The sequence below is a fragment of the Thalassophryne amazonica genome, chromosome 14 (genome assembly GCF_902500255.1).
Source record: "Thalassophryne amazonica chromosome 14, fThaAma1.1, whole genome shotgun sequence".
Classification (NCBI taxonomy): Eukaryota; Metazoa; Chordata; class Actinopteri; order Batrachoidiformes; family Batrachoididae; genus Thalassophryne; species Thalassophryne amazonica.
The window spans coordinates 69431552-69456764 of record NC_047116.1 but is presented as its reverse complement, the minus strand read 5'-3'; the positions used below and the strand labels follow the sequence as shown (position 1 = coordinate 69456764).

The 25213-nt window shown below is 44.9% G+C and overlaps 1 protein-coding gene across 10 annotated transcripts in view; it reads right to left on the bottom strand.

Moving 5' to 3' along the window:
- Positions 1-25213, bottom strand: part of stxbp5l (syntaxin binding protein 5-like) — a 773590-nt gene that overhangs the window by 108077 nt on the left and 640300 nt on the right. For 4 of the 10 annotated variants that reach the window (XM_034186799.1, XM_034186803.1, XM_034186804.1 and 1 more), the window contains one exon: positions 21094-21231. The exons of 1 other annotated variant lie outside the window; for it this stretch is intronic. In XM_034186799.1, the coding sequence (XP_034042690.1) occupies positions 21094-21231 (138 nt within the window). Of the gene's footprint in view, positions 1-14494; positions 14517-21093; positions 21232-25213 lie in introns of all 10 variants that reach the window. 5 more of the 10 variants (XM_034186806.1, XM_034186801.1, XM_034186805.1 and 2 more) reach the window with 2 other exon arrangements.

The following is a 25213-nucleotide window of genomic DNA, read 5'->3' as shown; positions in this document are numbered from 1 at the left end:
ACACATGGAAAACGGGATGGATCCGCAGTGAGGCCGGAAGCTGAAGCCTGGACTGATGACCTTGAGGATCTTGAATGGACCGATCCTGCAGTTTGGGTGAGTCCACTTTGAGGGGAATGTCCTTTGTTGACAACCACACTTCCTGCCCTGGCCGATACGCAGGGGCCGGGATCCGCCGACAGTCTGCATGGGCTTTCGTCCTCATCCGGGCCCTTAGCAAAGCAGAACGGGTGGCACGCCACACCCGACGGCACTTCCGCAGGTGGGCCTGGACCGAGGGCACACCGACCTCTCCCTCAACCACCGGAAACAAAGGAGGCTGGTACCCCAGACACACCTCAAAAGGGGAGAGGCCGGTGGCTGACGACACCTGGCTGTTATGGGCATACTCGATCCAGGCCAAATGGGTACTCCAGGCCGCCGGGTGCGCGGCCGTCACGCAACGCAGGGCCTGTTCCACCTCCTGATTGGCCTGTTCTGCTTGCCCGTTGGTCTGGGGATGATACCCGGATGAGAGACTCACTGTGGCCCCCAGTTCCCGGCAGAAGCTCCTCCAGACTTGCGAGGAGAACTGGGGACCGCGATCGGAGACGATGTCTGCTGGAATCCCATGCAGCCGGACGACGTGGTGGACCAGGAGGTCCGCTGTCTCCTGGGCAGTCGGGAGCTTCGGGAGGGCCACGAAGTGGGCCGCCTTGGAGAATCGGTCCACTATCGTGAGGATGGTGGTGTTGCCCTGGGACGGTGGGAGGCCCGTGACAAAATCCAGGCCGATGTGGGACCAGGGGCGATGAGGCACGGGCAGCGGCTGGAGCAGTCCCGATGCCCTGCGGTGGTCAGCCTTGCCCCTGGCGCAGGTGGTGCAGGCCTGGATATAATCCCGGACGTCGGCCTCTAGGGACGCCCACCAGAAGCGCTGCCGGACAACTGCCACGGTTCTTCACACCCCTGGATGACAGGAGAACTTGGAGCCGTGACAGAAGTCCAGGACTGCAGCCCTAGCCTCTGGTGGGACGTAAAGTCTGTTCTTCGGCCCAGTTCCGGGGTCTGGGCTTCGTGCCAGGGCCTCCCAGACGGTTCTCTCTATGTCCCAGGTGAGGGTGGCCACGATAGCGGACTCCGGGATGATGGGTTCCGGTGGATCCGACAACTCCGTTTTGACTTCATCTTCATGTACCCGGGACAAGGCATCCGATCTCTGGTTTTTGGTCCCGGGACGGTATGTGATCCGGAAGTCAAAACGGCCAAAGAACAGTGACCAGCGGGCTTGCCTGGGGTTCAGCCGCTTGGCGGTCCTGATATACTCCAGGTTCCGGTGGTCAGTGAAAACCGTGAATGGCACGGACGTTCCCTCCAACAGATGTCTCCACTCTTCAAGAGCCTCTTTCACCGCAAGGAGTTCTCGATTGCCGACGTCATAGTTCCGTTCGGCCGGGGTCAACCTGCGGGAAAAATAGGCACACGGGTGAAGGACCTTATCGGTCTCTCCGCTCTGGGAAAGCACAGCTCCTATCCCTGAGTCCGAGGCGTCCACTTCAACCACAAACTGGTGACTAGGATCGGGCTGCACCAGAACGGGTGCAGACGAGAAGCGCCGTTTCAACTCCTTGAACGCGGCATCACAACGATCCGACCAGGTGAAGGGGACTTTTGGAGAGGCCAGGGCTGTCAGGGGGCTAACTACCTGACTGTAGCCCTTAATGAACCTCCTGTAGAAATTTGCAAAGCCGAGGAACTGTTGCAGTTTCCTACGGCTGGTAGGTTGGGGCCAGTCTCTCACCGCCGCGACCTTGGCCGGATCAGGAGCGACGGAGTTAGGGGAGATGATAAACCCCAGGAAGGACAAAGAAGTGTGGTGGAACTCGCACTTCTCGCCCTTCACAAACAACCGGTTCTCTAACAACCGCTGCAGGACCTGACGTACATGCCGGACATGGGTCTCAGGATCCGGAGATAAGATGAGTATATCGTCCAGATATACGAAGATGAATCGGTGCAGGAAATCCCGCAAGACATCATTAACCAATGCTTGGAACGTTGCAGGGGCGTTTGTAAGACCGAACGGCATGACCAGGTACTCAAAGTGACCTAAGGGGGTGTTAAATGCCGTCTTCCACTCGTCTCCCTTCCGGATCCGAACCAGGTGATACGCATTTCTACGATCTAGCTTAGTGAACATTTGGGCTCCATGCAGGGGCGTGAACACTGAATCCAACAAGGGCAATGGGTATCGGTTACGAACCGTGATTTCGTTCAGCCCCCTGTAATCAATGCATGGACGTAGTCCGCCATCCTTTTTCCCCACAAAAAAGAAACCTGCACCCATCGGGGAGGTGGAATTCCGGATCAACCCGGCAGCTAAAGAGTCCCGGATGTAGGTCTCCATTGATTCGTGCTCAGGTCGTGAGAGGTTGTACAGACTGCTGGACGGAAACTCAACGCCTGGAACCAAATCAATGGCACAATGGTACGGGCGGTGCGGGGGAAGGGTGAGCGCCAGATCCTTACTGAACACATCCACAAGGTCATGGTACTCCACCGGCACTGTCCCGAGATTGGGCGGGACTCTGACCTCCTCCTTAGCGTGGGAACCGGGAGGAACCAAGGAACCTAAACATACCCGATGGCAGGTCTCGCTCCACTGAACCACTACCCCGGACGGCCAATCGATCCGGGGATTGTGTTTTAACATCCAGGGGAACCCGAGAATCACACGGGAGGTGGCAGGAGTCACAAAAAACTCGATCTCCTCCCGGTGGTTCCCTGACACCACCAGAGTTACTGGAGGTGTCTTATGTGTGATTAAAGGGAGTAGGGAGCCATCTAGTGCCCGTACTTGCACAGGTGAAGTAAGTGCCACCAGAGGGAGCCCTGCCTCCCTGGCCCATTTGCTGTCTAGCAAATTCCCTTCAGAGCCTGTGTCCACCAGTGCTGGGGCCTGAAGGGTTAAATCCTCATAAAGGATTGTAACTGGGAGTCGTGTGGCAATATGGGTGTGTCCCACGTGAATGTCTTGACCCACCCCTAGCCCAGTTTCTAGGGGCGGGCGTTGGTGTTTAACCGCTCGGGGCAGTCCCTCACCTGATGCTCTATCGAGCCACAAACAAAGCACGCTCCACGGACCAGCCTCCTCTGTCTATCCGGTGGTCTAAATGTGGCCCTGCTCGTGTCCATAGCTTCATCAGCAGGGGGAGCTGTAACCACACGGAGCGTAGAGGCCGTGGAGCGTGGGGAGGGCGGAGCTCGGTCGGAGCTGGAAGGGAGAGGGACGGCGCGTGCCCGGCCACGCCCTTCGTCTCGTTCCCGACGGCGTTCTTCTAACCGATTGTCTAATCGTATAACGAGATCAATAAGCCCATCTATATCCCGCGGTTCGTCCTTAGCCACCAGGTGCTCCTTCAGGACCAACGACAGTCCGTTTACGAAGGCGGCGCGGAGGGCAGTGCTATTCCAGCCGGACCTCGCAGCCGCGATGCGGAAGTCGACTGCATAAGCAGCTGCGCTCCGGCGCCCCTGTCTCATTGACAGCAGCACGGCTGAAGCGGTCTCTCCTCTATTTGGGTGATCGAACACTGTTCTGAACTCCCTCACAAACCCATCATATGTCTGAAGGAGCCGGGAATTTTGCTCCCAGAGCGCTGTAGCCCAAGCGCGTGCCTCACCGCGAAGCAGATTTATCACATAAGCTATTTTGCTAGCATCAGTCGCGTACATGACGGGACGTTGTGCGAAGACGAGCGAACACTGCATAAGAACGTCCGCGCACGTCTCCACACAACCCCCGTACGGCTCTGGAGGGCTTATGTATGCTTCCGGGGAAGGTGGGAGGGGTCGAAGATAGAAGACGTCTGTCCAAAGCAGAACCGGAACCACACGATTTCCTCCGCCACCGAACCCCGGGAATACTGGAGCCGCCAAGTCCCGAACTCCCAGGTGGCCACTGCCTCCGCTTGTCGGATCTGGTACTGCTGGCGAGGAACAAAAACAGTCAGATGTGGGTGCGCCTGCACCCAGCAACACGTATGGTGGAAAAACCACCTCCACCTTTCGTCAGGAAAATACTGGTAAGTGCAGGAATGTGAGTACTTATCCAAAAAGTCCAATACAGTCTCCAGCTGTACTACTCACTATCTGCACACAAGCAACAAAGTATTACTGTTAAGAAGACAACACAATTGGCTGAGTACGTTACCTCCTCCGTAGAGCGATATCTCGGCAAAGAGGTGGAGACGATGTCTTGCTGATATACCGATGCGGATCAGATGATTGGTGACAGCTGTCGTAGGTGACAGTTGTCACCCCGGCTGCTCCTGTGAGGTGGCAGCGCCCTCTGGTGCCTGGAGCCCGCACTCCAGGCAGGGTGCCCTCTGGTGGTGGTGGGCCAGCAGTACCTCCTCTTCAGCGGCCCACACAACAGAAACAGTTGATTTATATGGAAGAAACAAAACATTTGCGGTAAAACAAAGTTATTAAACAACTACTTGATGACTAAATTAGTTGACAACTATTTTAATAATCGATTAAATCGATTAAATTGAGCTGATGCACGGGCATGGCCAATATTATGTTTGGCAGAATGTCCAGTTCAATAAAATGTCTGATTTTATCATAGATAAAAATTAAATCACAAGTAACTCCCCCGTTTATGTTGGCTTGTTGTCCTTTTCTCATTCGATAAATGTGTTTCTTGTAATTTGTTAAAATTTTCGGTAGGCATTTAATCAACTTTCAAAAAAGGCTATATTGCTCGTGCATGAACCGCTCGTGCATGAACCCGTCTGGTCAGCATGTGTGTGAACCCGTCTGGTCAGCAGGGCATCCAGCTCTCTCTCAGACAGAGAGAGAGAGCGAGAGAGAGAGAGAGAGCCACCCAGCGGTGGGACACGGCAGGTCTTCAGAAGTGTGGACCACAGTGCTCGCTCTGCCACACCATTCCCCTAAACGACTGATTTCCAGAGACAGAGAGAGGGAGCACATGTAATTTGGGGGGGTGGTGAGACATCCAACCCATGAACTGACATGTAATCAGTTCATGGGTTGGATGTCGTGACATCCAGCAGTGGGACATGGCAGGTCTTCAGACGTGTGGACCTCAGCCCTCGCTCTGCCACACCCCTCCCCTTGCTTGCCTTCCACCCAGACCATTGGTACACGTTCCACCCAAATGCTGCACCAATGTACACGTTCCATTGGTGCAGCATTTTGCATATTCCTGCTGCATTCTGTCAGCAATGTTGGGTTTTGTGCTGTGTACTTTTTATTCTTTGTCTTTTTTATTTTATTCTGTTTTTATTTTTTTGTGTTATGTGCTGTGTTGTGTCTGCATTTGACCTGCACTCTGTGTAGTTGATCTGGATTTTGGAGCTACTGCACTCCGAATGTGTGCAAATCATTCAAGGCGGCTTCGACACACATTCTGGGTATTCATACAGCATTCGTACACGGCTGTACGAATGTCTGTCCCTCATGAATGCCGCTCAAATTTTGGCTGTTTTTCCCCATTCAGGTTGATTCGTGCTTCATTCGTCCTCATTGGTGCTAAGTGTGACGGGGCCCTTAATACTAGCAATATTAATTCTTCAGCTCTTCTTTTGTTGCTATATTTCCAACTCCAGTTTGTTCTATCTTCCCTGTCCACTTGCAGAAGACTATTGCTTTGTTTCTCTTTTATCAGAAGATGTTCAGTTTTTATTTATACAGAAAAATGCAACATGGCTTAAAAATGTAATGTAGACTTGGCATTTAGTAAAAACAACGTGATGTACACTAACTTTTCCCAGAAATGAATTACAAAAATCCTGGAACCTGTTTTGTTAAAAATAGCTTGGAGCTGTAAGTTGATACCATTTTACTTTGTACTTTGATTATGTTGTGTTTGTTTCAGGTTGCAGACTGAATGGCCCCCTAAAAATTGGTCCGCCCTGCCTTCACTGCTCATGCATCATTTGGGAGCACAACAGCTCTTCTGAGACTGACTCTCTACACCCATAGTGATCAAAGAGAATAATGTGACTACTAACTATCAGAGGACAAGGTAAAACCTCTTAAATCATTCTGAAGTGAGTTTGAAGCAAAAATTAGGCCATTTAAAGCAGAAACGAGGCAATAATTGGTGAGTCACTACTCACGCTTTGAAATGATGGAGGCGGCATGAAGGCAGCAGCAGCAGCTCGTCTGGCTGTTGCTCTCTGATCGCTTTCTCCGTCTTTTATGATGAAATAATGCTGAATTCATGTGGAAATGATTGTTGTACTGTTGTATGGCTGGGGGGCCTGGCTGCCTTTTTGTTTCTGTCTTTTGTTTTTCCTTCCAGGTGGCTTGCATTTGGGACTGAGTGGCTGTGTAGCTGAGTTTATCAGGACCTCACCCTGATCACCTGAGGCTGATCACCTGCGGCTCGTCAGGACTCACAGCTGTGGTGCATCTACATGGATTGGAACATGGTGGCATTTAAGACTGGAGTACACAGTGTGTATTTGCCAGAGACTCGACCTTGTGACCAGACGGGTGAGATCGTCGTCTCGAGAGCCATCTCATCATCAGTGGATGCAGAGAACGTCCAGGTTTGATGCATGGTCTGTGAAAGAGGAGGGGGTGAGGTCTCACGCTCGTCAGCACACTTCCTGAGGTACGTTAGATTTTGTGACTAACATTTATACAGTCAGTAAATATGGTGTCCCTCACACCTTATTATATTGAGCTGTATGTAGTCGTTTAATCAGCTTCCACTGCTGTGGAGTTTTGTGAACAGGGTGTTCTATGCCTGCAGGGTGGGAAGCTGATTAGTAATTAAGCCAGGAAGTGTTTGCTGTTTGTACACCTTTGAGCGGTCCCTCTGTGTGTTGAGTGTGGACTCACATGATGATTTCTTCTTTCACAGACTCGGTTTGTCGCGGCCACCTGGGGGGTGTCGGCGGGGTCCTTGGGTCCGAACTGGTTCTGGCTCCGGACCGTTTTGTGCTGCTGGGAGCACACCGCAAATCCGCCACGCCAGACCGCGCACTTTTATATTTATCACAGCACTGTTATGTTCATTAAATTCTGTTATCCTTTGTACCGTGCTCTGCTTATTTTATACTGGGTCCTTCAAACGCTGGTCGGTTCTCCGGGCTGCGTCCGACACATAACAGTAGTCTCTGGCCAAACATCGCGGATCCAGCGGTAGCAGAGACGGTAACGCGCCGGGAAGGCAGCAGCAGATGTTCAGAAGTTATCCGGATCAGTTGCGGGTGCTCTCCGCCCGGATGGTGCGCGTTGGAGAACCCATTACTGAATACTGATTTGAGCGCTCATGCAGCCGTGTTCCTGTGTGTGCCTTATCCGTGGGTCGTGGTGGAGTGTGACTGGCGATGGCTTCGCGTCACACTTCGACCGGATAAGAGGTTTAAACGGGAGCTGCAGGAGTGGGTCTGTAATGGGTGAACGCGCACGGCGGAGCTCTGTGGCACGGGTCGCGGTGCTTCCTGTGTTACAGTCGTAGCCCCGTTTCCCCGGGTAATGATAACTACTGCGTCTGTTGTGTCAGCTCCGGTGTTATTTAGTTGAATCACATTTTTGGTTGTGTGTTGCACACAGCTGCGCACAGAAAAGCAGCTCGTTTGTTTTCTCTGTCACCAAAGAGGGTTTTTCATTTTTAGCACTCTGGCTCCCTCTGTTGGTGACTGAGTCACATTACCGTCAAGCTCTTAAGTTGGAACAGGTGTGTTCCATTTGTTTGAGCTTGACGGTATAAATCACTTATTTGTTTTGTGTTAGTTCATTTTGTGTGGGTGTTTTCTGAGTTGGTTTTTGTGTGGGATTTTATTTATTTATTTTTTTTTTCCACTGTTAGTGTCTGGGGTTGTGACCCTGCAGCCTGTTTGGAGCAACAAAACAGGACCCAAGCAACTTTATGTTAGTCTGTTAGTCTGTCTTTTTATTTTTTTTAGTTTCACCTCCCCAGGGTTTGATGGGACGGTCCCCTGGGGGGTGATGGGGTGGTAATTGGGTTGTTTTTTCTTTTTTCTTTTTTGTTTGTTTTTTGTTATGCCCTCTCTTCTCCTCTGACTCCAGCCGGGTGTGCCGTACGTGTTGCTGGAGTGGTGCAGTTTGGTTATGCTGGGGGTTTCCCGGGTAACCTCTGCACCCGGGAGGGGGGGGGGGTTTGGGGTATTTTCTTTTTGTTCCCTCTCTTCTCCTCTGGCTCCAGCCGTGTGAGCCGTAGTGTCGGCGTTGCTGGAGTGGTGCAGTTTGGTTATGCTGGGCGTTTCCCAGGTAACCTCTGCACCTGGGGGGGGGGGGTTGTTTGTTGATTCCCTGTTCCACCTCCGGCTTCAGCATGCCTTTGAGCCGTCTGCCATCGGCGTGGCTGAGGTTTGGGGCAGTGGGATATACCCGCAGCTGGTGGCTGGTTTAGAAGTCGGAGGAGTGGCGCCGTTTTGTGCCGTCTGCCATAACCGCTGTTCCACTCCTCCCGGTTGGCTTCTGGGGTATAGTCATGGTTGGTGACACTGGACGTGCTTCCAGTTTCCACTGCGCCAAGGGGGTGGGGTTGGGGTTGTTTTGTTTGTATGTTTTTTTTTCTCTCCTTTTGTTTTTCCCCCCAGTTTCCGCCCTCAGGGTTTGACTGTGGTGTCCTCTGGGGGGGAAAGGGCTGTGGGTCCATCTAGCCATAGACGGCCGGGGCTGGGTCCGTTGGTCATGAGGGGAGGCGTCTCCTGGGGTTGATGGAATGGTCCTCTGGGAGGCGCTGGGAGTCCCCGTGGGTGACATTGGATCCCAGAGGGACCTCGGCTGTGGTTATTACTCCTGGAGCTGGTAGGATGTCCTCTGGGGGGTGTTGGTCCCTACATGTCGTTGGGGGGGGGGGGGGGGGTGTTAGTGTTTTTATTTGCTAGCTTGAGTTTGGGGTTTTCTTTTCTCCCCTTCCCGGGGTTTGATGGAACGGTCCTCTGGGGAGGGGGGGGGGTGTTAGCATTTTTATTTGCAAGCTTAAGTTTGGGTTTTTCTTTTCTCCCCTTCCCGGGGTTTGATGGAACGGGCCTCTGGGGAGGGGGGGTGTTTTGGTTGTTTGTGTTTGTCTTTTTTGTTTTATGACTAATCAGACTGTGAACATGGTTGGACAAAGGCTGACTGCACAGGTTCAAGAACTCCTGGCCACACCTGTGCTAATTGACTGATAGAAACAAGGGCAAAGATGCAGCCAGAGGAGAAGACATCTACCGTTCTGTTAGATGAAGATTCTGTTGGAAGATGAATGCGGATACGGTTTCCAGCCATGGTCCCTGGAGGGGGGTGTTTCTCCTGGGCCAGGTTTGTGTGGTTGCCGGGAGGCTTCCCGTGAGGGTGGGGTACTGTTGTATGGCTGGGGGGCCTGGCTGCCTTTTTGTTTCTGTCTTTTGTTTTTCCTTCCAGGTGGCTTGCATTTGGGACTGAGTGGCTGTGTAGCTGAGTTTATCAGGACCTCACCCTGTTCACCTGAGGCTGATCACCTGCGGCTCGTCAGGACTCACAGCTGTGGTGCATCTAAATGGATTGGAACGTGGTGGCATTTAAGACTGGAGTACACAGTGTGTATTTGCCAGAGACTCGACCTTGTGACCAGACGGGTGAGATCGTCGTCTCGAGAGCCATCTCATCATCAGTGGATGCAGAGAACGTCCAGGTTTGATGCATGGTCTGTGAAAGAGGAGGGGGTGAGGTCTCACGCTCGTCAGCACACTTCCTGAGGTACGTTAGATTTTGTGACTAACATTTATACAGTCAGTAAATATGGTGTCCCTCACACCTTATTATATTGAGCTGTATGTAGTCGTTTAATCAGCTTCCACTGCTGTGGAGTTTTGTGAACAGGGTGTTCTATGCCTGCAGGGTGGGAAGCTGATTAGTAATTAAGCCAGGAAGTGTTTGCTGTTTGTACACCTTTGAGCGGTCCCTCTGTGTGTTGAGTGTGGACTCACATGATGATTTCTTCTTTCACAGACTCGGTTTGTCGCGGCCACCTGGGGGGTGTCGGCGGGGTCCTTGGGTCCGAACTGGTTCTGGCTCCGGACCGTTTTGTGCTGCTGGGAGCACACCGCAAATCCGCCACGCCAGACCGCGCACTTTTATATTTATCACAGCACTGTTATGTTCATTAAATTCTGTTATCCTTTGTACCGTGCTCTGCTTATTTTATACTGGGTCCTTCAAACGCTGGTCGGTTCTCCGGGCTGCGTCCGACACATAACATGTACAAAAGCTTCAGATATCTGTCGCTGAGATAGATGATGACTAGAGTACGGTTTTAAGCAGAAACGAGGTGATAATCGGTGAACCGTGGCTGACACACAGAAATGACGTATGCGCAGTGAAGGCAGGTTGGACCGATTTTTAGGGCCCCTTCACACATAGTATGAATGTGGCCGAATTGCACATGAAGTGCGCATGAAGCAGGACTTGTATGCAGTACGTGTAAAATTGTAGCTGCCTAAATCGCCTCGCATGCCTGTTGCTACAACTATTTGGCACACCAGTGGCTGAAAGACACAGTGTGTCCTGTGAGAGACCATTTGTACCATCTTGCGGCAGATGTCAGCTAAACTCCAGGTGTCATCTGACACCGCTCGTTTGGGACTTAGAAAATGTGTGGACATTTGCACTATCATCACGAAAACAGTAAGCAGAAAATCCCTGTCAAGCTGGATGTGAAACCTGTTTACGTGCCCCCACGAGTGTGGTGTGAAAGCAACACACATGTGGTGCATGTGTCTTGCACATGTGCATGTGTGTCACGCTCCCCCCACTCCCCTGATACATGTGGCGTGCTGGGGGGAGCACACTTGCATAAAATGCTGATATGTATGGACAGATCTGATCACATGGGGGCAGACAGTGAGGTCTGAGTGCACACAGCATGGGGAGGTGCCTGACCACATTGGTCTGGGCGCTGAATGGACAGGAAAGTGTGTCTGCTCACAGTGGCTGCTGTTGTGATATGTGATCCTGGATGTCCCAGCCGGAGAACACCTACTGTGTTTAGAAGGACAGGAACTTACAACATTCCTCCATGAGGCACGTGTCTCTGCCTGCTGTCCTCACGTGGAAATTCATAAAAACATATATCGCTTTTGCGACAGGCTGGAGAGCATGCACATTGACAGGCTGTTACAGCTGAAACAGACTGTCAGTTCATTTGGACACACAGCAGGCGATCGGAATGTCACGTCTCTCAGACAGGACACACATGTCCTATGAGCGGTGCAGCACAGGACCATATCACAAGCCAACAGTGCAACAAATACACCACTTTCAGTCATGTATCAGCAGAAATACACTGTAACAAATGCCATTTGGCGAGGTATCACTGCGTTTTTTTTATCTTTAAAAACAAACAAATGTTTATTTGCTTGTTGATTTTATCCATTTCACGCTCCTGTTATAAGACAGTGATTGTAGCGCAGTCGTAAAGTTTCCGTCTGGTAATCAGAGCTTACAGGTTTAAATTCCATGTGTGGCATTTATGTTTTATAAACCTGGGTTATTTAACCGCAGGGTTCTGTATTGCGTCCCCTTTTATGCATTATTTACATCAACCCAGTGATAGTCACTAATTATACAGCTGTTTTTTTTTTTTTTACTCCACATCAGCGGCACAATGTGGTGAAACACACCTCAGCTGATCACCCTGTGTTCCTGCTCGCACGACACCGTTGCATGCATGATACCATCACAGCAGGATCGTGCATGCCTGCCTGTCAGCTTGATGTTTTCATGGTTCACTCGTACGAGCTGTCCCGCCATGGTTTGCCCTGATTTGTACTTACTCGTACTATGTGTGAAGTGGCCCTTAAGGGGGACCCTGCGGTTGGTGACATCGGTTTTTGGTGTCCTTGTTTGTGTTTATTTTCCTCGTGTTGTTGCAGCTCATCAGATTATGTCTGTGTTGTGGGGATATTGTTTGTCAATGTATCCTCTGAGAAGTAGAAATTCCAAAATAAAAAAACATAAAAGAGACACTGTGCTAGATCTGGATCTTTCTCAAGGTTTAATCAACCATGTCTCCAAACATTTTCATTACATTTGGAGAAAGGCAAGCCCAATGGTTACCTCCACTAAATTGGTAAAGGTAAAATAACATGACAGTTACAATACCCTAACCCCCAAGTACATAAGCCTACCAGTATTTTTTGTTTCCTTGTTTGCAGTGGTGGGCACACTTTAACTATCGAAGATAAAGTAGAACATTAACATGGTAAACAAAGGTGAACGGATGTGTAGTTCTACTCTCTACAAACAGAGGAGAGCTGGTTCTAGAAGAAACCACTCTACAGGCAAAGGAGAAGTGGTCAGCAAAAAAAAAAAAAAAAACATTTCTTTTAACCCCATACTGATATGCGGCCAATATCACCCAAGTCATCCAGAGGCATACATTTTTAACTTATGGTTCAAATTTTAACCAAACTTATTTCTGACAAGTTATTTAAATTAACGTCATGTCTGAAGTTTTATAAAGTGAAAATATCAGATATATGTTTTAGTTTTAAAGTAATGTGCTAATTTTGAAGGTTTTAGTGTGGGCATGCTGTGTCCAGCAGTGCATTATGGGTAGGCTAGGGTAATCTCAGTACGGTAATCTCAGTACGTTCACGACAGGAGAATACATTTGAGACACCCTGATCAGGACAACAGCATTAAACTCTAGTACCTAAAACTCTTGTGAACATATTCTCTGGGTTTATAGATTTTGTTTTTGTGTTTGCTTTGATTAAATTCCATGCATCTTAAACGTAGCAAGTAGCAACACAGATTATCTGGAATTTTGTTTTGGCAAGTTTTCAAGGTCTCTACTGCCATCTACTGGCCAGTAGTGTTCATGGCAGTGCTCAGACTGAAGCTGGGCAGACTGTACCAGAGAACCGCACGGTGTAAAAGTTCAGAGGGCCCGATTTATGTTCTCACACACATTGTATGTTCAAAAACCACACATCGGACTCGTGTTTCCAGAAGCAAAACGTAAACAGAAGCTTTTTTTGAAACTTAATTTACAAAAACTCTCGATGGGAGACATCAAAGTTTAAAAAAAACAAAAAACAAAACAAAACAAAGCAAAACAAACAAACAAAAAAACATTACAAGACAGGTCTGCGGTGTTTGCACAGGCACAAGAATATCAAACAGGTTTGATTTTCATCTGACCATACGATCGGCGATCAGCAGTTGGTCGTGAGATGTTAAACGCAGCTTGTTACTCCATGTATACTAAACGATGCAGGACGTGTGATTAATCTGAAACTCGGTGCGATCCAAAAAATTCTCACATGAAAGAAAAATCAGCTGAAAAAGGGCCAAAACTCGCACTGGCACCAGGAGTTGGCAGTGTTATATTTATTTTGACACCGGTTATATCAGATGGTTATCTAATTACAACTTGGCTTTTTTTTTTTTTTTTTTTTGAAAATGCCCTTTTTTAACAAATAAAAAAAATGGCATATTTTACAAAAGCACATTTTTTGTAAACACCAACACACAACACACCTCACATTAATGTGTTGGTTTACATAGAATTAATCAACCAATCAGTGTAGCGGAGGCACATTTTACCCAGAATGCCATCTGTCTGTGTTTGTTACAGAACTTCAGAATTAGTGCATTATTCAACATTAAAAGATATATGTTATATCTTAACTTTGCACAAATGACAGAATTGACAGTAATGGAGTTATTCTATCAGTATTCATTTTATTTATACACCAAACCTTAAGTCAGCATTGCTTTATTTTCCAAGACCTCCGCCTGATGGCAGCGCTGTGATTGGTTAGAGTTGAGCTTTCTGACTCTTCCCAGTTGGGTCTGTGCTGGAAGCTATGTAGTAAATTGGAGCTTCCAGCAGGGGACAGGATGCTGAAAAACAAAAGTGCTGATTCATTGTTTGGGTCTGTTGTCGCTTTTGATGCTTCCAAAAGTGATTGCGGTGTTAAAACTCAAAATCAACTTGTTAGTAGTTGCAACTATACCGGAGACAATACTGGAAGTTACCGGTTATCTGTAACTTCTGATACATTTTTGAATGGTTTATTGTTTTATCTTTATCAAAGATAATTTTTCAATTATCTGTTATTGAAGTTAATTTTTTGGTTGTCTGTGCCCACCACTGCTTGTTTGTTTGTTTTTTGTTATGTGGCATCCATTCCTTTAGTGCATGTGTCTAGTTGTATTTTTGTGTCTGAAATTAAAACAATTGTTAAAGTCCCATGTTTCACACTGATTGAACCTCATATCTCAAACACCAACATCAAGAAATAGTCATTCTTTCATTCATTGTTTAAATTCAAAATAAATGATTTGATAAGTGTTCGAGAAAAATTCAATGTGAGTGCCACATATACAGTAACACAAAGTAATGTATCCTACTCTCTAAAATCACTCAGAATAAATGTGTGGGTTTAACGGACTATGTATTACCTCATTTTCTGAAGTATAAGTTGCACTAGAATATAAGTTGTACCTGTTAAAATTGCCTAGAAGAAGGAAAAACTCATAAGATGTACCTCTTTTTTCTGTATTATCTGCTCTTTAATTAGGGGATTTTGTGCATTGTTGAAGTGTACTTTGTAATTGTGGGTTTTATTCTTTTATTACACTGTAAGAGTACCTGGATAGCTGCCAGAATGCAGTAAGAACAATAAGAATGCACTTACAAGTCGTACGAATGTGGTCTGATTGAGGTTTGGCAGAATATATTCCAGCAGCACTTGAGGTGCGCTCATGGTGTTTTCAGGTACATTCGGGACATTCAGCCAGTGTTTGTTGTGGCGGAAACATGCCGAACATCCCCCTGAACGTGATCAGAATGTCACAAATGCCATTTTCACTGTGACCAATTGTTTAGGAATGCAGTCAGACTTTTACACTTCGACTGCACCCCAAATGTTTTGAACATGAGCAAAATATTTGGGGCAGCTGCCTGACTGTTTGAAGTCCACCCATAATGCTCTCTGACAGCCGTGACTGCACCTTGACTCGTCCCGAATGTGGGTTGAATTGTCATATGGCTGGCATTCGGCCTCATTTGGCCTCTAGTGTGATGGGGTATAAGACATGGGTCACCAACTGTGATTCTTGAGTTCACCTGTCTGGCATGTTTGCCATGTGTACCTGCTGCAAACACAGCTGCTAAGTTAAGTCTGGTGTTTCCTAGTGTGTCATTGGCTGATCAGGTATATATGGAAAACAAACAGGGCAGATGATCTCAGGAGCAGGACCCCTGATTGAAGCACTTAGTGCAAGTATATGGGGCATTTCCACAAACTAGAGTTGTTAAAGTTTGATCTTTTTCTGTAGTTGTTACTTTTTCCATATGTAATTGTTCTTTTCCGTTCACATTGGTAGCAGTATATGTGCTAACAGAGTGTGTGTGCTGTGTCAACTTGTCTATGACAGGTGTGTCTCAACACTTGGTCTAAATAGCTGGTGGAATTCCTTTCTGCTGCCTCACAACAGCAACACACAGGTAGACCACACCTCATTTTTAGACAAACATCGCCATTGGTTCATGCCAAGTACAACAACTTGCAACTTATAGGACCTGGCTGTGAAAATGCCAACTGTGTCAGCTGGAAACTGATGATGACACTGGCATTGCTTGTTGCTTTGCACCAGCTGGGAGACAGGGCTTTAAGAGTGTCCTGTCCATGGTTTAATTTAAGGTAGCTGCAAAAAAACTGTGAAACACATTAATATCCTCTGGGCATTTCTCAAGCATACATCAAAGTATGTAAGAACGAGTGATATACATGAAAATGTTTGATTAACCCAGTTAACCTTTAACCTACCCTATAACAGTATTTTATAATGATAATAGATTCATCTTCAGTCAATTATTGGCATCCTTTCATGGCACTTCACACTCAGCTTGTGGTGTATCTTAGTATCTAGTTGTTCTTAGTATCTATACAGGACACACGTGAGGCAACAGTTCATGTCAGAATTAATCAGGCGATGACACAAAGCACAAAGCAAGCTGAAGCCATATTTATCAGCACCACAGGCGCACACGCAGCGGACACCATGCACAGGCCACGCGGTGATGAATCTTAGCCGTAAGAACAGCATAATGAGGCTGTGGCTTTATGAACAGTCAGTGCCACACAATCAGGGAAAGGAAGAGCACCCACAGTCAGATTGTGCAGAATGTCACCTTTTACTGACAAACATGGACAGATGGTGATTAACATGACAGGGTGTGAAGCACGAGATGCACTGAAGAGAGAGGAAGAGCACAATCCCTTCCTTTTTATAATAAGCTCCCCCCCCCAAACCAAACAATGCATCTCAGGCCAAATCCCAGCATGGAACAAAGACTATCTACCTGCCTACAGCTGGAACACAGAGACAACACCAGCAGTTGTCCTCACAAAAGCAACACATTGACAAAGCTGTGACATACGGCCCTCCTCCAAACACCACCCTGTTAGCATGTTTACACTCAGGGCCACTCAGCTGCTACGCTCTGATATGACCAGCTGCGGCCAAAACAATTATCGCTGTGCACAAGACAAAAGTGTTGTACTTTCTTGAAACCCTGATGATGGCTACAACCAATAAAGCATCTTTATCTTCTTATTTTTGTTTAACCCTCACAGCCCTAATTACACTCACATCATTGCCAACTTCACAATGTATTTCTTTTAATAGATCATATCTTTATGCAGTGTTTGAGACAAATACATATATCTCACATTCAGTAAGCTGGGACTGTTCTGAACATTTTCTTATGCAACACATGGGCATTATACAAAAAGAAAGTACTTTAAAAGGGCCATTTCTTAAGGCTCCCCCCACACGTAGTGCAAAGTTTGGATGACATTTGGACAAATACAGTGAAACAGCTCAAATTTGCACACCATGAAACATTGCGCCGATGGGCAGATGTGTACGGTCCTGGTGCAAGAACTCATGCATGTGACGGTGTATTTTGAGCAGGGAACAGTGCGAGGTGCACGACATTGTGCCGCTTATGTGAAAAAAACAAAAACAACAGGTGGTACCCGTGGGACCACATCGCGCCGCTTATGTGGAATTAAAAAAAAAAGAAAAACACATACACCCACTGGACTCGAACCAACACCTTCCAAAAGCTCTGATTACCAGTCAGCAACTTTACTACTGACCTACTGAGCTGTTCTTTGAAAGCTGCGGGAATCTGCCTCATATCAAGTGAGCAATACAAATATGAGCCGTCAGTGTCTGCTTTGTGTGCACGTGCTCGCTTGCTGCAGCTTGTTGCCACCATGGCAATATATGTTTTTATTTATGTCCACAAAAGTACAACAATCAAACACACGTGCAGTGGACAGTTGTTACTCCATGTCTGTCCAGGTGGAATGTCCAGATCCACACATTCTCACAGCTGCTTCTGTCGGCAGCCATGCCTCCCGTGAGTGGAGCACACACACCCATGTGTCAGTGTGTGTTTGCCAAGTCACACTCATGGGGAACGTAGACAAATTTCACAGCAGTGTGCAGTCTGCTGTCATGTCAAGAGTGAGACTGGCCACACATTTTCTAAGTGCCATGCGAGTGGTGTTAGATGTTCGTGCATCACCTGGAATTTGGCCAGCACCTGCCGCAAGGTGCGATGGTTTCACACAGCGCACACTCTGTCTTTCAGCTCCTGGTGTGCAGAAATACTTGTAGCAACAGGTGTACGAGGTGTTAGAGGCAGGTACAATTCCACACGTTTTGCATGAAATTCCTGCTTTGTGCGCATGTTGACCAAACTTTGGACAATGTGTGAAGGGGCCCCAAAGGTCTAGTAAAATCAAGAAAACACCCTTAGGGCTCTGAGGGTTAAACACAAATATCTTTTCAACTTTATGTGAGCAGCCAGATTTAGAATGGCCATAACATTTTTCTTCACATCGATTTTGCACAGTGATGAGTTGTCAGTGAAGCGAAATCACACCAGTGAGAAGAAACAAAGTGTTAAAATTATATTTGCTTATAAAAGGTCCATGATTACAAAAACTTTTCTGGGCCAACTTCTCAAGTTCAAATTTCCCCATATGGGTGTATAAAATGTCCACAAACCCTTGAAGTTTTTTATGATTATTATTTGGCTTACACTGTACTATATTTTGACAGAAAAATACAATTTTCAAAGGAAACAGTAATTCAAAGGTGAGTTATTCATTGGAACAGGTGTCTGCTAACCATGAATTCACCATGCTTCATAATGCGCCACACATTTTCAATGGGTGACAGGTCTAGACTGCAGGCAGGCCAGTCTAGTACCCGCACTCTTTAACTACGAAGCCATACTGTTGTAACACGTACAGAATGTGGCTTGGCATTGAAGTGCAAAATACGACAACAGAGACCCCGGACTGTTGTACAACTGAAGTCGTACATCAAACAAGAATGGGAAAAAAATTCCACCTACAAAGCTTCAACCATTAGTGTCCTCAGTTCCCAAATGCTTATTGAGTGTTGTTAGAAGGAAAGGTGATGTACGTAACACCAGTGGTGGGCACAGTTCCAATAATCCGATAACAGATAATTATCGAGGATAACGTTTTCATTATCGGATTATCTTTTAAGATAACTTTAAAGACCATCATCGGACTAATTATCTTCCGATGAATTTTTGTCCGATAACTTTTAAACCGATAAACAAAATAAACAAAGCTGAACAGTGACCAGCATTTTTAAAATTAGTTCAGCACCCACCTGTTAAAAGTTTTGTATCAGACGCACAGTTATAACCTTTGCAAACAGAAGAGAACAACTTGTATAAAAAGGAAAACCAACCCCAATAAGAAAAAAAACATTTCCTTTAACACTATACTGGTATGCTGGCAATATGACCCAAGTCATCCAGAGGCATACATCTTTAACGTATTTATAACTTATTTAAATGTGAACAGACAGGGATTATCTAGAATTTGTTTTGAAAGCCTCTACTGCCATCTAGCATCTACTGGCCAGTAGTGTTCATGGCAGTGTCTGGGGACCAGTAGATGGCAGTGTTCTATTTATTTTGACCCCGGTTATGTCAGATATAAGACTTGTTCTCTCTGCTCCTTTTCATTCTGGTGATTGTGATGCTTTATTTCTGTTTTTTTCTTCTGTTTTTTTCTTTTAAATGAATGAAATAAATATTAAAGAAAGAAAGAAAGATGATTGTCAAATCAAATTTTTGCTTTGCAAATGGCTTTTTTTTTTTTACAAATGAAGTTTAAAAACAAAACAACGGCATAATAATAATAATAATAATAATAATAATAATAATAATAATAATAATAATAATAATAATAATAATAATAATACTAACATTATTACAAGACAGCTCTGCAGTGTTTGCACAGGTACAGTGCGAACGGTTGGATGCTGCTTGTAGCTTTCAGCAGCAGGATAACCTCACGACGGCCGACCACAATTATATATCAAAGAGGTTTGATTCTCATTCGACCATACGATCAGCGATCAGGAGGTGGTCGTCAGATGTTGACCGCAGCTTGATACTTCATGAACACTACACGATGCAGGATGCACGATTAACCTGAAACTTGGTCCAAAAAATTCCTGCATGAAAAATCATCTCGCACAGTGTAAAGTATGTTTTACAACATCAAATGAATGCTGTAAAGAGAGAATGCAAAAAAATGAAAAAAAAATGCAACAAAAAACATGCAAAAAAATTTGCGATGACACTTCCAGAGCTCTGTAAAAATGCCTGTTTTTACAAATAAAAAAATGGAATATTTTACAAAAGCACATTTAAACACCAACACACAACAGACGTCACATTAACGTGTTGGTTTACATAATGAATGACTGAACCAATCAGTGTTTAGCTTTACCCAGAATCCTTTGCGATCTGTCTCTTTGTTACAAAACCCCAGAATTAGTGCATTATTCAACATTAAAAGATATATGTTATATTTTAACTTTGTACAAATGACAGAATTGACATTAATGGAGTTATTCTATTGGTATTAATGTTATTTATAAATCAAAACCATAAGTCAATATGACTTTATTTTTCAAGACCTCCACATGACCGGACTTTTATAATTGATATAGGGCTGGCTTTATGATTGCTCTCAGAGTGCCTCTGTGCTGGGAGGGCTGTAATAAACAAGAGCTTCCAGCAGGGGTCGAATGTTGAAAGAAAAAAAGTGTGGTCTCATTGTTTGGGTCTCGGGGTGCTGTAGAGCTTCCAGCAGGGGCAGACTGTTGAAAGAAAAAAGTATGGTCTTATTGTTTGGGTCTGTTATTTTTAATATTATTAGAAGCTATTAAATTTGTTTTACTAGCAGTAGTAAATGTGCCAGAGATAATATTAGAATTTATGTTATCGGTTATCTGTAACTTCCGATAAATTTTTGGGTGGTTTATTGTTTTATCTTTATCGAAGATAACTTTTCAGCTATCTGATTGTTATCGAAGTTAATTTTTTGGTTATCTGTGCCCACCACTGCGTAACACAGTGGTAAACATACCACTGTCCCAGCTTTTTTGAAATGTGTTGCAGGCATCCATTTCAAAATGAGCAAATATTTGCACAAAAACAATAAAGTTTATCAGTTTGAACGTTAAATATCTTGTCTTTGTGGTGTATTCAATTGAATATAAGTTGAAGAGGATTTGCAAATCATTGTATTCTGTTTTTATTTACATTTTACATAACGTCCCAACTTCATTGGAATTGGGGTTGTAATCTGCAGCTCACATGTTCAGAACCGCGATGGAGCAATTCATACGGCTCACAGATCAACTGTGACCTCACACACAAACACACATACAAATATAATGTATGTGTATGTGTCTGTGTGTGTATAATGTACTTTACAAAAATTGCATAAGGAAGCCTAAATTGGTCCTAAAACAAATTAAAAATACACGAGAAACTGAAGGGTGTGTGGACATTTTATAGCTGGTGTAGAGAATGAATGGCCTTGAGGTGACTTGCTGATGGTGTTGCACACAATGTGGAAGCACGATTAGCATGCAAAGAGTAACACTCAAACATCTGTTTGAAAACACCCCCTGTCCCTCCCGCCTTGCCTACTCTATGGAAACAAACAGATGACTATAAGGGGGCTGGGATCAGTGAGACGTCCCTCTTCTTACCATTGTCCAGTAAGTAAAAGACTGGACTGCAGTGGCTGGCTCTCAGACTGGCCACGGGCTCTGGCAGGATGCGTGGGTCATTGTGAAGGGAGGTTGGATAATGAACTAGAATTGGAGATCCAACAGAACAGACAAACACTTTTCAGAGCAATAGGGAGACACGAACACAACGGGTGAAAGAGAGACTTGCAAGGAAAAGAAAGACAAATAATTGAGGTATAAAAGAATGCACGAGAATGCACACACACACACACACACACACACACACACACACACACACACACACACACACACACACACACACACACACACACACACACACACACACACACACCACACATACACACACACACACACACACACCAAGTTCAGTAAAGTTAAAGCAAGCACTCTGAAACAGTTTCATCCCCAAGTACAGCTAGTACTATCAGAGTGTGTTCTGATATGTTTGGTGCAGTTCAGAAGCGCTCTGGTGTGTTTGGCCATTTGGTTGAATGTATTTGTGGTAACAGGGCTATTCCACAGGGCACTGTTCTACTACGATCACCCACTATCCAAAAACATGCAGAAATGGGATGAATTGGCTCATCCGGCTAACAGGCTGGCTTTTAAAGTGCAGACCTGGCCAAAAACCGCAACAAACACTAACAAACAGTGATCGATTTAAAGAAGTTTGAACATGATTGAAGCCATTAAGACTAGAAATACCCAGAAGTTACCGCATAATATACAACTATTTTGAGAATTTGGATGAAATTTTTGAACTGTTCAAAAATCATATCCTTATTTCAAATCTGGTGCCAATGACGGCCAGAACGATTACATACACCAAGTTTGTACAAGATTGAAAAGATGTAATTTACGAGTACTGTGATGCTTCAAAATGTGCCAATAGTTGCTATTCTCGATTAAAAAGGAAGGAATGTCTGTGGAATAGCCCCCCATAAGAATGAACAACAAAATCGCCTGAGAAGGGGTGTGTCGGATGATTTATGCTGACATAACAAATAAACCAGTTTCATGGAAATGGACTGAGGACAACCTCAAGATTGCTTGAAAATATCACATTTGTTTGAATTTATATTCAATGAGTTACCTGCACATGTGATGACATCAACTTACTAGACCTAGAACCTAAACAAAAAGATGAATAGTAGAACAGAAATGTGGAGCCAAGTGACTCTAAAATTCTAGTCAGCACGCCATTGATCACGCAAACAATCACAGCGTTAATTCCCGAGAAGCAACAGCAGTGTTCAGATATTCTTTCCCCCTCGTCAGTGCCCAGCCTTCAACGTGTCAGGCCATTAGCAGAATAGTATCTGCATTCACATAAAAAAGATAAGGAAAGATCATTTTTTCCCCAAGGTGTCATGGCAGTGGCCACAAACAAGAAGGCACTCGTCAGAGAACAAAATATGGAAATCCTCTTGTGCTTGTTTGCACAGATGTCCCAGATTTCCCACAATCTTTTGTGACCTAGTTCCGGTGCACCATCATCATACACTGTGTGCACATGCACAAGTGAAATTTGAATTTACTTATTTTAAGTTTCTTATTTTTAATTTGCTTTTTTAATAAGCTGCTCTCTTTTCACTGTCAGATACTGTCACGGACTAGGAACAAGCAAACAAGGAATTATTCTCTCGGTATATAGAAGGGATAACCTAAAATAAGGGACTCCAAATTCAAAGAGCAGTATTTATCACTGACATTTATGTATGTGCACAAGTTAATTTTGACCGGAATCCTTTCCTGCTGTAGCGGTTAGCTGCTTGTCATGCATTGCCAGCCTGATAGTCTCATCAAACTCTCAGATTGAGCCATGTTTAATAATCCTAATGCAGCAGTTGTGTATATTTTTTGTGTAGGCATGGTAAGTTACGCCTCTTCCATTTAGATGGCCAGTGAGCTTGCATTCTTGATGAAAAGATCTGGTATCAGAGGCTTGTGCAAGTCTTTCCGTAGCACTAGCACAGCTCAGCAGCCTCATACTGGCTTTCTGTTCATGCCTCCTAAATCTCTTTTCTTGGGGACCCTGGCAGCCACAATAGCTCCACCAGAACATTCTTGTTGATAAATAAAAAAGTATTAAACTGATGTTTAGTAGTTAATTTCTATGTGACACATTAACAGATCGATACAGTCAGCCACTTTGGGCAGCACAGTGGCTTAGTGGTTAGCACTGCTGCATCATAGCAAGAAGGTCATGGGATCGATTTCCATCTGTGGCCTTTCTGTATGGAGTTTGTGTGTTCTCCACATGTCTGTATGGATTTCCTCTGAGTGCTCCAGTTTCTTTCCACATTTAAAGACATGCAGGTTAGGTGAATTGGAAACTTTATAATCGCCCAGTTCTTCCTTGTAAACGAGGTCTCAAACTCAATGGGACTAACCTGGTAAAATAAAGGTTAAATTAAAATTCTCCCATCATCCACGTCAGACTGTGTTTGAATAGGGATCTGCTTCTCGACATAACTAAAACTTTCTTAATACCTGACCTTAACTGTACCATTTAATTAATTGATTTTTTTTTTTTTTTGTGGTTCTACACGTGTAATACAAAAAGCAATACACATGCTGCACAAACAGTGAAAGGCAAAGGCTCATAGGTCATGTGATATCATGTCCAAAAGCCCATGTACTGTTTAACAACTTGAATGTGTTTTTATAACAGCAAAATGTTAAGTTAACATTTACCATGTCTATATGGGTCCACACTGGGTCAGAGAGCTGAATTCTAAATTCAGTACACTAATTCCATCTGCTCAGAGTTATTAACATCAGTTTGAGCAGATGGAATCAGTTGATCAGTGAAATCACCTGGTGGAGTGGGTGGTTGCAAAGAAAACCTGCACCTTCTCTGCCCTTTCTGGACCAATGCACACAGTAAGTAATAATGACATTTCAAGCAACGTTTTCTACATTTCTACTCAATTTCAATGCTTCCTTGGTGGTACGTTTCATACATGTGGCTATTTGTGTCGACATGAACTGTGAAACATACCAGCAAGAAACAACAGAAGCAGCACACATGTTGACCCAAGTTTCTTTTTTGCTTGATCAAGTCTAGATACATTATTCAAGTCAATCAATATGATTTTATGGTAATCTGACATCCCTGTTACTGTACATAAAACTGCAGTTGACAGTCAGAGATTTATGTTGTCTCCTCACTAGTTAGTAGTTAGTCGCAGCTTCAAGGGCATGCCAAACTGGTGCTAACATTGCATCTGTAGGTATAGCTATACCCTTGTACAGTGTCGTCTTTTTTTAATACACTACACCACAGACTTGGGAAAGCACTTTAGACAGTAGTTAAGTAGTTAACTTAATGACCGGTTTAGCACAGCAGGATGCCTTCCTTTTCACATGAATGCTGGAATAATGTTACTAAACATGGGTGTTACAAAGTGTTTTGAGTTTGCCATTAAAGATTGATGTAGTCCACATCCACACAGTCTATTCATTCCTTGGTTCTGGTTTTAATTTCCTATTGTGTTGTAGATTTAGTGCTGTATTTGCTGACATAATGGGTATCATGTTTCTACACAAAGTTGCTGTCTTATCTTGTTAGTTGACACTGACGTGTATGTGGGCAGCAACGGGCAGAATGTACGTACGAGCACAGAATGTGCCCAGTGTGCAGCAGGTGGCAGATAAACAATGTGAAATTCTAACCAATTTGTTTTTTAGATTGATTATGAATAATTAAGTATGTATCTTACTGTATAAATGTTTGTGTCCATATTAACAAATTTTACATTTTCATTGTAATTTTTAAGGTTGGTGAATCTTTAGTGCCAAAGCTTTATTTATAGTTGGGGTTAGATGTTTACATACACTCACCATGAGCATGAATGTCACGGTAATTTTAGGCTTTAAATGATGTCTTTGAACTGTTCTTTTGTCAGGGTGGAATGACTGTACAGTCTACATCATTAATGACTTAAAAGAACCGGGTGCACAAATCTGAATTTATTTTGGATCTTCTCTAATCCACACAGGGTCAAAATTAGACAAACATGCTCAAATATATACATACACCTCCACTAACATTTGGCTAAATGTCCCTTACCAAGTTGTACCTTGCCCAGGTGATTTTGATAACCATCAACAT